This window comes from Nycticebus coucang, chromosome 5, assembly GCF_027406575.1.
Source record: "Nycticebus coucang isolate mNycCou1 chromosome 5, mNycCou1.pri, whole genome shotgun sequence".
Taxonomy (NCBI): Eukaryota; Metazoa; Chordata; class Mammalia; order Primates; family Lorisidae; genus Nycticebus; species Nycticebus coucang.
The window spans coordinates 139,602,444-139,617,660 of NC_069784.1; the positions used below are offsets into that span (position 1 = coordinate 139,602,444).

The following is a 15,217-nucleotide window of genomic DNA, read 5'->3' on the forward strand; positions in this document are numbered from 1 at the left end:
ATAATCCCATTATCCAAAAATATCCACAGCTGGTATTTGTTAATTCCTTCTAGTACTTTGTTCAAACTGTTTTGTTTTGTAGATAAGGCTTTATATACCAGTTTTCCTAGAATAATTAAATGTTCGATGCATATTATAAAGTCTTTATATTACTTTATATGTGGATATGCCAAAACACTGTTGTACACTCAAGATGTTTCCAATTTTCTGGTATTACCAGTAATACTGAAATATACATAAGCCTTTTCTTTCCATTAGGAGTGACTCCTGGTAGGCTACCAGGAGCGAAATGTCAAGCTTTATGAAATGAATACACTGAAGCCTTTATCAGTATTACCAGACTGCTTTCTGAAAACCGAGTCTTAAAAGAAATTAAAAATCTTCTGCTATGACATTAGAATCGGCCTTCCACCCTGTGTGCGCTGAGCGAAGTAGCGCAGAGCTGAAGAGAGTCCAGACGAGAATTTAGAAAGTGACAAACGCGGTGAAATCGAAGGGCGGGAGTGCTCTGACCGGCAGATGAGCTATTCATCTGGTAAAATAGGACGAATGCTCATAAGCTGATTATACAAATTAAAATATCTCCCCAAACAGAATCATATTAGCAAAGGGAATTCTTTTCCTGTTTGGTTCTTCCTTTCTTTCCCTCTGGTTTCTTCTTTCCTTCCTGAGTCTACTAGTAATAGTGCTCATGTGATCCCATTTCCAAGGAGAAACCTTCTGGCTTTGTGACACGAGGACGTCACGAGTCCAGGTCACTGGGACTCCTCGCTGCGCAGTGGTGTCCATCCTCGTGTCTGTGTGCCATCTGTTTATGGCTGACCAGGTCTGGGTGTGCATTTGTGCAGTGACGTCCTTCAGCCTCTGGCTGCAACTGTGTCACGATCAGGGTCCGCGTGCCTTGTGCCTCTCCCCCGTCCTGCTCCACCCACATGGTTCTTCCCCACACCAGTGAGAAGGGAGCTCCTGAGCCGCCTTTTAACCAGTCAGCACCAAGGCCATGCTGCAGGAAGGCATGGAGGGCGGGGGTTGCTGACAAGACAGAGCTGTGGCTCCACTGCGTGTATGTACAACGCTTCCAGGAGGATAATTTGATGTATGGAAAGTCGTGGTCCTCAACTAGGGGACAATTGTACCCCCAAAGGGGACATTTTCCAATGAGGGAAACATGGTTGATTGTCCCTTGTCATGACTGGGGGTGCTAGTGCTCCTGGCACCTAGTGGGGGATGCCATGGACGCCGAGGAACACCTCACAATGCACAGAACACCCCACATCAAGGAGCCCCCCAGCCCCAACCTCAGCAGCGCTGGAGCTGCCAGGCCTCGTCTAAAGGGATGACGAGTGGGTACAAGTGAGGCTGGTCTGGGGCCCAGGCCGGACACCTCTCAGGCACCCTGCGGTGTTGGGGACAGTGGGAGAAAGAGATTCTCTAGAGAAAGACAGTAACGGGGAGCCCGAATTTCAAATTCCTTGGCCAATCAACATTCTCAAAAAGAAATCAAGTGAATAGTTTAGCCTGAAAACAGACCAGAACAAACCCTGCAGGGAAGTGGACTGGGGGGGCCAGCGGTCTGATGCGGTGGGTGGGGGTGGGGCTGGGTCCCTCGCCCTGTGCCTTACCAAGTGCAGAGGGGTAAACAGAGGTGGTGGTGCGGCCCTCACGACTTCCAAGTGCAGGTGGGTAACTGAGGTGGTGGGTGCGGCCCTCACGACTTCCAAGTGCAGGTGGGTAAACTGAGGTGGGTGCGGCCCTCAAGACTTCCAAGTGCAGGTGGGTAACTGAGGTGGTGGGTGCGGCCCTCACGACTTCCAAGTGCAGGTGGGTAAACTGAGGTGGGTGCGGCCCTCACGACTTCCAAGTGCAGGTGGGTAACTGAGGTGGGTGCGGCCCTCAAGACTTCCAAGTGAGGTGGGTAACTGAGGTGGGTGCGGCCCTCACGACTTCCAAGTGCAGGTGGGTAACTGAGGTGGTGGGTGCGGCCCTCACGACTTCCAAGTGCAGGTGGGTAACTGAGGTGGTGGGTGCGGCCCTCACGACTTCCTGCTGGGGGGCTGGTCGGGAGGGGCAGGGCTGGGTGGGGTCTGAGCTCTGCCCCATGGGTCTTGCTGGGTTGCACAAAGACATTTGACCTGAGGGGGAAGGCCCAGAGCCTGTGGCTAAGAAACCAGAGAAGGATCTAAGATCATCTTCAAACTCAAATTCGGAGCCCTCAGAGATGCTTTAAGTGCCCCCAAACTGGACCCAGATGTGGTCTAAAACTGACTCTGTGGAAGTGTGTGTAAATTCTCCGGATTCCTGTCTCTGCAGGTGATCACGAAGGAGATTTCTAGTTCTTTTCCTTCTCCAGGTCCAAGCTCCTCTCCTCAGTTGTCCAGTTTGACTTACAGATGGTCATCTCTCAACATGGGCATCTTTGTTTCTTTGCGGTCTGTGGAGGGCACTTGGGGATGACCAGGCCTGGGACTCGTCTCCTCTGGGAAGACATCCAGGTGCGTTCCCAACGTGGGGTGCACAACCGTATGTCCCTCCCGCAGTGCTATCTCATGAGGCTCAGCGTCTCTGACAGAGCCAACTGGGGACCCATAGTAGCTCCATAAGCTTCAAACCGACATTGGCCCCTCACTGAACACAGCGAGGCCTGTCTCCTAATGGCAAATAATTCAGAAATAACTTATAGCACCAGGACACCATCGTCAGGACATCTGCTGAGAGCTTGGCTCAGCAGGGGCCAAAAAGCTATCACGGAGGGCTACGTGAGAATGTGTTTCCAGAACAATTACGTGATCTTAAACCCGTCCCTCAGGCCCTTGGATATTTACTTTTCCAGGTGTACTTTTCCTTTCTGTACCAGAAAACATCCAGTCCTCCCTGCCCTACTCAGAGGCCTTCCGGTTCACATCACTGTGTGGGAGTCCAGCAGACTGAGCCCTGGGCAGACTGTGCACGTGGCAGCCACCCTGCTTCATGCTGCAGGTGGCACAGCAGCCCTGGGACAGGTGTGCCCAACTTCCCAGATCTCCCTACCATCTTGGGACTGAGTGCAGCGTCCTTTACACTGAAGGGACCAGGCAGTTCCAGAAACAAGTGAGTAATCCAGTAAGAAGTGTCCTGTGCCCAGTGACACATGTGGGAGGGCCACGGGGGTGTGTCAGTGACACTGGCCAGAACTGCAGCAGGGCCTCCTGCAGAGGGCCACCCGTCAAGGTCACACTCTGGGGACCAGGAGGGTGGGATGGTGGAGGCCGACAGGGTGCTGGGTCTGAGTCAGGCGCCTCTGTGTGCTCACGCCAGGGTCTTCCTGCCCACGCTGGTCCCTCGGGCACAGGCCTGGATAGGCACAGTGCTGCTCTCTGTGCTGTGGGGTCTTGGGACATGAGGGGGACGTGGTGCTTCAGGGACTCTGTGTGCCAGGGAGATGCTGGTAGAGACAGATGTTCACAATGGAAGATGGTTGGTGTTACAACAGCACCGAGTCAACAGTGCCACAAAGATACCAAAGACAGAGCCACCAATTGCCCTGGGAGAACCAGGAAAGGGCTCCAGAAGTGACATTTCTCAGTGCCAGGGACAAGGTGGGCAGGGGACCTGAGTGAATGGGTGGGGGGACTGGATGGGGACAGGGGACCTAAGTGAGTGGGTGGGGGGGACTGGCTGGGGACAGGGGACCTGAGCGACTGGGTCGGGGACTAGCTCTGGACAGGCAGCTTCCTCCTCTCCTGCCTCTCCTCTTGGCCATCTTTGAACCTTTCCATTTACTCATCTTTGTGATTCTCCTTTTTTTCCCTTTCAGTTTCTCCTTTTATTTCTTTAATTTTCAGTGACTTGGACCAGAACAATTTTAAAGACACATCTTATATTATGGAACAGATGTTATGGTCTGTCGTCTTAACACAAGAAAGGGAGGCGTATCAAACACCCGTCCCTGGTCCCCCAAACCTCAGGAGACTAAGTCGGGTTGGTTCTGACTTATCTGTGGCTTTCTCTCCTCTCCCACCCGGGCTGGCCTCTCGCCTGTGTCACCCCCTGACAGTGGAGTGGCAGCATCTCATGACTTTGTTCTCAAAGGCTTGTCTGCAGCTGCACGTGGAGCACTCAGGACCTGGAGCCACTGGCTCCTGCATCTTCTTAAAGGGCTGGAGATCACCCAGGGGTGGCACTGGCCCCAGAGGTGGGAGAAAGCCTGGCATCCCTGTAGGGACTGCGATCTGTCCTGGTGCTGCAGACTGCTCCCCTGGACCACAGCCCAGGGTCGCAGGGGCAGCTATACCTGTGTGGGGTGGGGGCTCAGGGAAGTGTGGCTTCCCCCCACTAAACACCTCTCAGGGTCACAGCAGTCACAGGATCTGGAAGGGAGCAGAGCCAGATAAGCTGAAGTCACCAGAAGAGGATGAGGCCAAACCAACTGCCTCGCTAAGGAAGAGCCTATCAACCAGAGGTGGGCATGGGGGCAGGTCTCAGAGACGGCTGTCAGGGCCTAGCTGGGTGGTCATCAGCATGGACGAACAGCTTTTAGCTGCCACCATTAAGGGTCTGAGACATCATAAACATGACAAATAAATCATCAGTATTTTAGCAGCTGTTCCCGTACTCTATGTCATGTACAGACATCCTTACAAGCACACGATGTGTCTTAACTTGTTAATTGAAGGATTCTACATGTGATTTTATTAGGATGGTGCTGGGGAGGGCACTGATGCTCAGGCAGGCAGGAGCACCTGCTAGTGGGAGGGGCATCGCTGATTGGAGACCAGCATTCACTTCAGGGTGTAACCTGTCTCCGAGCTGCCATGACGTCTGTCTGCCCCGTAGAGGCCAGCAGTGTGTGCTGGCATGCAGACTCACCAGTGTTTCCAGCCCCAGAGCCAAGGACCAGAATGTCTCGACCGGTAAAATGACCAGAGGGATAAATGCCCCAGTGAGGTCTGGGTACCAGCCGGGGATTCCCCAGGAGACACCTCTGAACCAAGGGCCTCCGGACTCCACCCTGGAGCTCTCTGCAAAGGATGGGGTGTGTGGTGTGGTCACAGGTGAGGCCTGGGCTCTGTGGGACGAGTCCAGGTGCCCACAGCAGTGCCCAGACCTAACCGAGCAGCCTCTGTCTCATTCACCGCAGTCCTCTAGGTCAGGTCCCTCCTCTGTGAGGTGCGTGGGTGGCAGCAGCCCTGAAATGCCCTTCATGCAGACCCCAGAGCGTCAGGAGCCCAGTCCGCATGGCGCCTGGCACCCTGCCTGGAATGAGGGTCACCTGAGCTTGGAAATGGGACCAACTCCATCTCTACCGTGACCACAGAACACCCCACCTAGTGTCTGTGCCAACGTGATATAAAGACATTTCAGGGCCCCAGACTTGGATGTAAAAATGTTCAACTCCATGTATATTTTGGTCCTTACTAATTTTTACAACTATGTGCAAGGATTTGTGTTTGAAATTAAAAAAAATAGTTTTAAGGCTCAGCGTCTGTAGCTCAGTGGCTAGGGTGCCGGTCACATATACCAGGGCTGGCAGGTTTGAACCCAGGGCAGGCTTGCTAAACAATAATGACAACTACAACAATAACAACAAAATAGCCAGGTGTGGCGGACGTCTCTAGTTCCAGCTACTTGGGAGACTGAGGCAAGGGAATCACTTAAGCCCGAGAGTTTGAGGTTGCTGTGAGCTGTGACGCCACAGCACTTACCGAGGGCAACATAGTGAGACTCTGTGTCACTGTATCTCTTAAAGCCCTCACACTAAACCCGTAGGAGGTGCAGGACATGGAGGGTCTAACTGTTAATCTACATGCACTTCCCCTGGTAGGATCTGGGGTGGGGACAGGGAACAGGGACCTGGGGCTCCCGGCCCCCTCCCTACATCACACTCGGGGGCAGGTTTACAGGTCTCCTCCTCTCATCCCAGGGTCTCGTCACTGACCAGGGCGTGGGAAGAGCCCGTGGGACACAGCTGCCACTGCGCCAACACCCCGGGAATGGCCTCACCATGAGCACGCCGAAGGACCACCAGTCGGCACTCTGAGTGTGCCCCCTCCGGTTCACCACCTCGGGTGCCATGTACTCGATGGTCCCACAGAAGGAGTAGGCCCTCTTGTCGTGGTCGATAGCCTCCTTACTCAGGCCGAAATCTAAGTGCAAACAAAGCAGGAGCACTTCCTTAGCCTCTGCTGGGGATCAGGACGTCCCCACGCAGGCCCCTGCAGCCTGTCCCAGGCTGCAGAGCCCCTCTGGCAAGCCTGGCAAGCCGGGCTCCACCAGGTCCGGGGGACCCTCAGGAACCTGCCAATCCAGGAGTGCCCTGAAACCACGTCAAGACATTGTGTCTCTGGGCAACTACCCCAGCTCCTGCAGACCAGACAGAGCTTCCTACAGCTACGGGAAGGTGTGAGGCAGCCACCAGAGCCAGAAAAACCTGCGGGGTTGGGGAAAGCCAGGGCAGGGAAGGATGGTGGCAGAGGGGCCTGGGGTGTTTACCAGGTGCCCCAGAGCGAGGAAGAGTTTCTTAGGGAAGTGGCCCCAGAGTTGGGAAGAGCACAAGCCTGGGACGCAGGTGGACCCAGTGCTGTGTGCTGAGTGTGGAGATGGGCAGGACTGGCCAATGGGTGGAATAGCTGTACCCAGATATGTGACTAGGTCACGTAGCAAAAGGGACTTCCCTTTTGCTTCCCAATTCAGGGGGGATTCTGCTGGATTTCCCAGTGGGTCAGACCTCATCACAAGTGTTTCTGTGGAGGAGAGAGATGGGAGCTGGTGGGGTGTGGGGTTGGGAGATGCTGCCTGCTGGCCCCCACGACATGGGAAGGGGCCCTAGCTCAGGCATGTGGCTATTTCTAAGAGCTGAAAAAGCCAGGAAAGGGTCCTCCCTGGAGACCCCAGAAAGGAACACAGCCCTGCTCATACTGCAGCTTTAGCCCCAAGAGATTTATTCTGGGTTTGTGGCCTCCAGAACTATAAAATGATAAATTGTGTTGCTCTAAGCTCTGGCATTTGGTTATGGATGATGCAACAGGGCACTACTACAAGTGGGGTGTTGAGCAACCAGAGGGGGTGTTTCCAGTTAGACTGAATTTGCTGGTGGCTGCCGGGTTTTTAGCTATAGGCAGGGGACTGGTCAGGCAGCCACCGGCACCATCCAGGAGACGCAGTGACTGGGACTGCAACACGGGACGTGCTGGTATTTGAGCAGGATCCCAGGTGTCTGTCCCATGGTCAGTGTAGGGCATCTCAGGTCTTGAACCAAACACCCAGTGATGCTGCAGGAGCTCAGGAAAGGACCTGACCCCTCCCCAGGGCAGAGTGAGCAGTTCTAGATGTCCCAAGGACACAGCTGGAAAAGGCACTGATCAGAGACAGGCATCTGGCCTGGTGGTATGACAGGAGGGCTTTGGCTTTGAGGGGACCCCAGGCTGAGAGGATGTCCCCGGGGAGGTTGCCATCCTTTACAGACCTGTGATTTTAATATGTCCCTCTTCATCCAGGAGGATGCTGGAAGAAAGGGAGAGAAGAGATGCTTTAGAAAGAGACCAGTGAGGGGCGGCGCCTGTGGCTCAGTCGGTAAGGCGCCGGCCCCATATACCGAGGGTGGCGGGTTCAAACCCAGCCCCAGCCAAACTGCAACAACAACAAAAAAATAGCCAGGCGTTGTGGCGGGCGCCTATAGTCCCAGCTACTCGGGAGGCTGAGGCAGGAGAATGGCCTAAGCCCAGGAGTTGGAGGTTGCTGTGAGCTGTGTGACGCCATGGCAGTCTACTGAGGGCAATAAAGTGAAACTCTGTCTCTACAGAAAAAAAAAAGAAAGAGACCAGTGAGTGACACCTGCGGTGAGCTCAGAGGGCACCTACTGCTGGTAATGAAGGCCTTCGGTCACTGGTGCCCAGCTCACGGCCTCTCCCGGGCCAGGAGAGTGTTTGGATCCCCATGTCTGATGGGCAAGGAACATATTCTCATGCCCAGTGGCCGAGGCTTTTGGACCTTCTTGAATCCCCAAGGTTTGGGAACCCTTAAGACTGTTCTGCACTAGGTTATGGAGAAGGACGTCTTATCCACAGACCCCTTTACTTTTCCCTGCCCAGCTTGTAGGACCAGTCCCAGCCTGGACACAAGCTTGGGCCTCAGCCTCAATGAGTTCTTGGGGCTCAGCAGGTTCCTCTCATGGCAAGTCCTTGTCCACACCCCCTGTGGACCACGAGGTCCATCCTGCTCCCTACCATTGATGTCCCCACTGTCCCACCCGGGGTGCAACGTGTCCCACCACAGAGAACACAGGTGCACTTGGGAGGGGCCGGTTAAAAGGTAGATTTTTAGGTTCTGTGTATTTCACAATTTTAAAAAATCTGACATGGATTAAAAATAAAACCTATTTTATGAAAATGGTAAAAAATAGGTTATAGAATATAATAAGACAACTTATAATTAAAGAGGCAAATGTGTTTAGTCTTTGCTTTTCTTATATTGATCTTTGCCCAGAATTAAGCAACTTTCAAGATTTATTCCCCAATAATTCTAATTGGACAACAAACTTTGTTCTTCAACTCACCCATTAAATGTCACAATTTTTAGCTATAAGGATAACTTTGGCCTTTAAAGAGTGAGAACCATTGCTCACTCCCCTAACAGATGCTCAGAGTGAGCTGTGAACACACAGGAATCAGCAAGCAAGGTCTGCAGGAATCTGAGGCGCGGTCAGCACAGGGGCGCACAGCAGGAGGCCGCTGAGTTAGAGGTAACTGACATGAGACTAACTTCTGAGATGACCTTCACAAGCACGCACAATCACCTCCAGACTGGAGACGGATGAAAGGGGATGCCCAGCGCTCACAGCACCCCTGGGCTGGTCACCCTAATCTGCTTTGAGCTTGAAATCTGGCCTCATGTTCCTGGTCTCTGAAAGAGACAGCTGCAGCTAATAAGATGCTGCTTTCTCCGGGGACCCCTCAGGATAAAGCCTTTTATGATTACAGGCTGAGTATCCCTTACCCAAAATGTTTGGGACCAGAAGAGTTTCAGCTATTTCAGATTTTGGTATATATATATGTTATAGACACACACATATGGAGAGAGAGGTATCTTGGGGATGGGACACAAGTTTAAACATAAAATTCATGTATGTTTCACATATACCTTACACACATAGCCTGAAGGCAGTTTTATGTAACTATTTTTAATAATTTTGTGCATTAAGCAAAGTTCGCATTTAAGCACTTTTGTGTGGAATATCCCACTAATGGTGTCATGTCTGGGTTCAAAAAGTTTTAGATTTTGGAGCATTTCACATTTCCAATTTTCAGACACTCAAGCCGTATGTGCCAGTGTGCTCGCACGCGCTGCCGGTGACACGCCACTGACCAGTAGCTGAGTCAGAGCCTGGAGTCACCTGCCTGTGTGACGCACTTTACATCCCAAGTGAATATGATGCAACCTGGTGTCTGGGCAAACCTAGACGTCCCCATAAACGACAGCCACATCCAGTGAACTGGCCCTGAGGCAAGTCTGTCTTTTCCTGGGCTCTGTGTAGGTGAGAAGCAGGCACTGGGATCCTCCAGCCTGGCTGCGCAGGCAGCTAAGGATCAGCTAATAATCAGCCTAGGAACTTCTGTACAAATTGGCAAAAGCCACACTGGCCTCGGGTGCCCATGTGGGTAGGGAAGAGGCTCGAGCCACTCTACCTGGGTTCCTCTGCGGCATGGGCCGCATGAGACTTGCCCTGGCCCCTGTCTGGGCAGTGGCTGCCGAGGCGGGCCCACAAAGCACAAGGCCCTGGGCCGGGGCTGCTGCCTCTGTCTGCTTACTCACTTCTCGGGTTTCAGGTCCCTGTAGATGATCCCCAGCCCGTGGAGATGGTCCAGCGCCAGGGCCAACTCGGCCAGGTAGAACTTGACGTCCTCCTCTGTGAACATCACCTGGTGTGGAGGGAAGAACAAGCTGTGAGCTTCATCATGGCAAGAGTGTTTTGAAGAACCCTCCAGGGAGACTCAGCCATGGCCTGGAGTCAACACGCGCTCATACACCTGCAGAAGCCAGGGGCTTCCTGCAGAGCTTCTCCGGCTCTTACAATGGAAAAATGAGCCCCCACCCTGTGGTTCTGAGACCTGCGGAGGCAGACAGAGCCCCGCTGCAGAGTGGACTCACTAGGCCCTGAGCCAGACCACCGTGCAGCTCACTCTTTCTGCGCTTCTCACCCAAGGTCACCCTGACTGGCATTGTAGTTTGTAGTTGAATACGGGCACTTCTGATGTGAATTCATGACATTTTAGGACAAATAATTAAGACACTGGGAAGGCTTGATGAGGAGTCACTAAAAATGGGTCCTGAATCTCATCCTTTCTCTCTTCAATTTTATATTTCACCTAAACTTTATGGAACTAGTAGCCAGGGAACCTGCGGTGGGCCCACGGGAGGATTAGTTCTACCAAACACTGCACGAAGCCAGTCAGAGTCAGGGGTGGGTGCCCCACCTAGCGGCGGGCTGGTGGGGGAGGGCTCATGGGGCGTGTCAGGGTGGGTGACCAGTGCTGGGCTCCCATGTGGATGGGACAGTCCAAGGCTTGGGGGTGATCAAGCTGGGAACCCCTAAGTGTCTATGAGATGGAGGCAGGCTCCTTTGCTCCAACAAGAGTGTGCCTGAGGCCATGGTGCCCAACAGACCTCAAAGCCATTGATTTTCTCACAGAGACTCTCCCCAGGCCCCTGTGGTTAGAATCAGTACACAGTCTTCTGCCGTCACCTTAGTGGGAACCAAATTGTTAACAGAAACCATGTTTTACATCCACCAGGAGAAAGCCATTTCTACTGAATTCTCAGCAGCACACATGTGGCAGGCTGCCTGGGAAGCACGGTGGGGATAAGGCCGAGGGGACAGTGAACAGCGTCAGCCTCCCACAGGTGTGACAGCCACCTTGCAGAAGGGGTTCTCCCACGGCGGCTGGGACGCACAGGCCCCACAGCCCCAGATGGTGACGGACAGGTGCCACGAACTTCACCCCTCCCTCCGAGTCCCTGCCCTCTCTGCCATGGTCACCCAGTGCCCTTCTTGGTTGGGTGTTTCCTTTCTAAATTAGTTAATGCAGAGAATGCCAAAAACTGTGTTGAAATTGTAGGAGTCAATATATACTGATGATGTCTGCTGTCTTGTATCTTGTATCTCTTATAACGCAGAAGGCAAATGTGACTTGAGTATCACAATTTTAGTTCAGTTTTTTTCCTTTCTAAAATGTATACGCCACACCCTGGTCTCCCCCAGCCCCCTCCCATTTCTCTCCCTGTTGGCTTCCAGACAGACACCCACTCTGTGTGGTGATGGGGGGGTGGCGTTACCTCCTTGGAGAGTCTGGTGAAGAGGTCCCCTCCCCGCAGGAAGTCCAGGATCAGGTAGAGCTTTCCTTCCGTCTGAAAGGCTGTGAGGAGACACAGGTCGCGTTTCAGCAGTGGGGGGAACCTCATTCACACCCACAGGTCTCTTTGTAGTCCCAATAGCCCAGTTCTCTGTAGCTCAAATAACCCTGGTTAATCTGTAAAGTTGTCACTTCAGAGACCCCAGAGAGTGGGGTCTCTCTCTCACTGCTGTTACCAGTCTTTTTTTTTTTTTTTTTTGTAGAGACAGAGTTTCACTTTATGGCCCTCGGTAGACTGCTGTGGCATCACACAGCTCACAGCAACCTCCAACTCCTGGGCTTAAGCGATTCTCTTGCCTCAGCCTCCCGAGTAGCTGGGACTACAGGCGCCCACCACAATGCCCGGCTTTCTTTGTTGTTGTTGTTGCAGTTTGGCCGGGGCTGGGTTTGAACCTGCCACCCTTGGTATATGGGGCCGGCGCCCTGCTCACTGAGCCACAGGAGCCACCCTGTTACCAGTCTTAAAATGTTTTTTCTTTTCTTTCTTCCCTCCTTTCCCTTTTTAATCACAAGGAGTTAAAAGATACACAGGGAGAAAAGTATTTATATATTCAAACTTGTTCTCATTATTGATATTGGCCTTGGCCTATAACGGAGCCTTATTTAGAAAGTCCGATTTGCTGTCCCACATTCAGTGACCACTCTGCTGGCTGCTGAGCACTGTCTCCCATCCTTCCTACAGAATTGCATTCTTACAACTCGGAGTGCAAGGGAGCCCACCATTTGATTTCTGTGGCAGTGTTGGTGACTGGCCAGCCAGCTACTATATGTCACAACTACGGGGCTCATGTCCATGGTCTGGTCACTGTGGACGACACTGTGGGTTTGCTCTTTATGTGTCAGCCCATAGTCAATCACCACTCAGCTCTTGCCCACAACAGAGCCGGGGCCTCTGGAGAGGAACAAACCAGCATATGAGGATCGAGAGAAACCAACCATCGGCACTGCTGTTAGGATGGCCAGTTCAAGGTCACTGCTGACCCATCACCTGGAATCTATTTTATATACGCAGAAAGTATGGCTGGAAGAGGTCCTGATATCCCTGAATCCTCAAAAACTTTCCATTTTCTAAAAGTAAATGCTAGGACCATTAGAGATGCTGGGGGTTAGACACGCATCGCCTCTAGCTAGAAGGCCCGTCAGCACTGTGCAGGCTGAGTGTGGATTAGATGCTCCACCCTGGGCCCTCATGGGCAGTGGGAGACCTTGTGTCAGCCCCAGAGAGAATGCAAAGGGTCAACGTGAAACTCTTCGCAGGATACCCAGTTCTTCATTTCTTTAGAAAACACCCTGGGAATTGACTTAAATGGCGCCAGCAGGTCAGCAGCAGTACGTGTGGCAGTGTGGCAGGGAGGGCACCATGGTGGGGGAGCTTGCAACACAGTGGGCTTCAGCCGGACTGGGTGGCCGGGACACCTGGCTTCTGCAGGTGCACACTCCATATTAGCTCTTACTACTTTGGAAAGAACAGGCCACCTAATTTCCAAAAGAGACAATTTTCTTAGTAATATCAGAAATTAACAAGCAAAGAGCTACCCCATCCTATCCTTCCTGCCCTCCCTTCAGGTTTATACAAATCTCACAACAATTGTTTTAATCCCAAGATTTTACTTATGGCTCCTCTATGGAGTTAAAAAGGCAGACAGCAAACTAAGAGAAGTTGTGTGGGAAAGCAGAAGTGGGGCCTTTGATAAATTATTTGATCTGAGCCTCATAAATGGAAATAACAATAATAATTATTTGACCTGAGCCTTATAAATGGAAATAATAATAATAATAATTTGATCTGAGCCTCATAAATGGAAACAAACAATGGAAGTTTAAGGGTTCAATGAGCCACGACCTTTAAAATGCTTGAAACATAGTTGTACCTAAGACATGTATGTTACCAAGCATTTTATTCTGAAATAACAAAAAGTATGTCATACCTTCACCCTAATCTGGAGCAAGAAACCTTTTTAACTCAATCACCCATGATGAGAATTTAATGATAAAGGATAGGCCCATCTAAGTATAGGTCTTTGAGATAAAAACAGGGTGTGCTGCTCTTTTACAGAAAATAAATACAAAAGAGATGAAGAAACGGGGAGGTAGGGTAGATAGACTCTTTACCATCCCCGGACAGGACAGCAGCCTGTATGATACAGGGAGGAATTTCTTCTTTCAGATTTGTTATTTTAAAAAAAAGATCCTTTGTTGGGTGGCGCCTATGGCTCAAAGGAGTAGGGTGTCGGCCCCATATACGGGAGGTGGAGGGTTCAAACCCCAGCCCGGCCCAAAACTGCCAAAAAAAAAGAAAAAAGATCCCTTGTCCTTGGGAATGTTGCCCAAAGTCCTCTCAAAAGTGTCATTTTTAAATTCCAATTACCGTAATGAAGCTTTACAATGAAAGGGTGATTCACTTCTGCCAAGATGTCTCTTTCCATCTTTGATCGGACTCGGTCCCGGACTGCAAAGCAAAAAGACAAAGGCTTTGAAGGCAGGATCAGGCACTCAGAAGAGCGCTAAACACAGAATATTAGATGTAACTGATCCCCCTAACTTTTTATTACAAAAACTTCAAACATACACAAAACTTCAAAGAGCAGTATAAAGATCCTAGATTTAGGAATCACATACATTTGCTTTCTCTCTCTCTCTCCAAAAACATTAAAAATAAATTGTGGATGCCATGACACTTTACCCATAGGCGTCTTTACAGGTGTCTCCTAAGTCTAAGGACACTTTCTAAACTAACATTGACCCTGCCACACCTGAGAACGCTGACACTCATTCCACGACGTCATCTCACACCCAACCCGTATTTAGCAACCCCTGTGTCCTTCACCCCTCTGGTTTTTCCAGCCTAGGATCCAGTCTTGGGTCTCTATTATAGTGGCTATTAAATTTCTGTTTTTTGCTTCTGGAAAAGAACACTTCCACAACCCTCTTCTCCCTGCACTTTTGTGTGGGCCTTTTGCTAAGTCCAGGCCAGTCTTCACGTAGAATGTTCCACATTCTGGGTTTGTCTGATGGTTGCTCACCTGGTTTCCCTGACCCTCATATTTCTTGTAAACTGAGGTCAGGCCTGGAGGCTTTATAAGTTCAAGGCTAAGCACACCCGGTGACCAGGTGCTGCCTGTACCTCAGACTGCATGAGCCCCATTGGGACACCTGCGCCAGCCTCTCTGTGATGCCTGGTTAAGGGGGAAAGTCATCCTTTCTCTGCTCTAAAGATCTGCAGGTCCCTTTGTCAGTGAAAAGTAACCCAGGGGCTAATATGTTGGCATGAATGGCCTGTGAGTTCCTTTCCGATCTTCATCCGGTGGTGTCAGCCCACAGCTATGGTCCTTGCATGAAGCATTCAGGGTTACAAAATAGCAATTTTGACCCTTTCTTTTTTACGAGAAAGTCTCACTCTACTGCCCAGGCTGGAGTGCAGTGGCCTGATTGTAGCCCATTGCAGTCTCAAACTCTAGGGCTCAAGTAATCTTCCTGCTTCTCAAGTAGCTGTGACTACAGGTGCGGACCAACATGCCTGGATATTTATTTTTTATTTGTATAGACATGAGGTCTTGGTATGTTACTCAGGCTGGTCCTGAACTCTCAGCCTGAAGTGAACCTCCTGCCTTTGCCTCCTAAGCAGCTGGGACTACAGGTGTGGGCCACTGTGCTCAGCCAATTTCCACATTTCTGGTGGGACTGGAGATCAAGAGGGAGACTCCTTCTCTCTCTCCATGAGGATGACGATGGACTAGGGATTTTTAAAAATGTAATGTGTTATAACCAATTACATCATTGTTTTTGATGTTCACATTGTCCCAAGTTGAGCTACCTGGGAATAGAGATATAAT

At 51.3% G+C, this 15,217-nt stretch overlaps 2 protein-coding genes across 10 annotated transcripts in view; one reads left to right on the forward strand and one right to left on the reverse strand.

The window, feature by feature from the left end:
* The window catches only part of RPS6KA2 (ribosomal protein S6 kinase A2), a 344,820-nt gene that overhangs the window by 39,897 nt on the left and 289,706 nt on the right, over nt 1-15,217 (reverse strand). For all 5 annotated transcript variants that reach the window (XM_053592911.1, XM_053592909.1, XM_053592910.1 and 2 more), the window contains 5 exons: nt 13,753-13,833; nt 11,308-11,387; nt 9,787-9,893; nt 7,442-7,479; nt 5,980-6,122 (listed from right to left, as the gene is read on the reverse strand). In XM_053592911.1, the coding sequence (XP_053448886.1) occupies nt 5,980-6,122; nt 7,442-7,479; nt 9,787-9,893; nt 11,308-11,387; nt 13,753-13,833 (449 nt within the window). The remainder of the gene's footprint in view (nt 1-5,979; nt 6,123-7,441; nt 7,480-9,786; nt 9,894-11,307; nt 11,388-13,752; nt 13,834-15,217) is intronic.
* Nucleotides 1,581-4,582, forward strand: LOC128586798 (uncharacterized). 5 transcript variants are annotated; one of them, XM_053592915.1, is made up of 3 exons: nt 1,581-2,492; nt 2,831-3,575; nt 3,794-4,582. In XM_053592915.1, the coding sequence occupies exons 2-3, from the start codon at nt 3,419-3,421 to the stop codon at nt 4,558-4,560; spliced, it is 924 nt and encodes a 307-aa protein (XP_053448890.1). In that variant the 5' UTR covers nt 1,581-2,492; nt 2,831-3,418; the 3' UTR covers nt 4,561-4,582. The 5 variants fall into 5 exon arrangements, with proteins under 5 accessions (XP_053448890.1, XP_053448892.1, XP_053448888.1 ...); XM_053592917.1 differs by having other exon boundaries at nt 2,855-3,575; XM_053592913.1 differs by having other exon boundaries at nt 1,581-1,867; nt 1,912-3,575.

Coding starts and splice junctions, on each gene's coding strand:
- LOC128586798 (XM_053592915.1), top strand. CDS start 3,419: ATGCTGGTAGAGACAGATGTTCACAATGGAAGATGGTTGGTGTTACAA. Junction 3,576..3,793: donor TTCTCAGTGCCAGGGACAAG/GTGGGCAGGGGA, acceptor TTTCCCTTTCAG/TTTCTCCTTTTATTTCTTTA.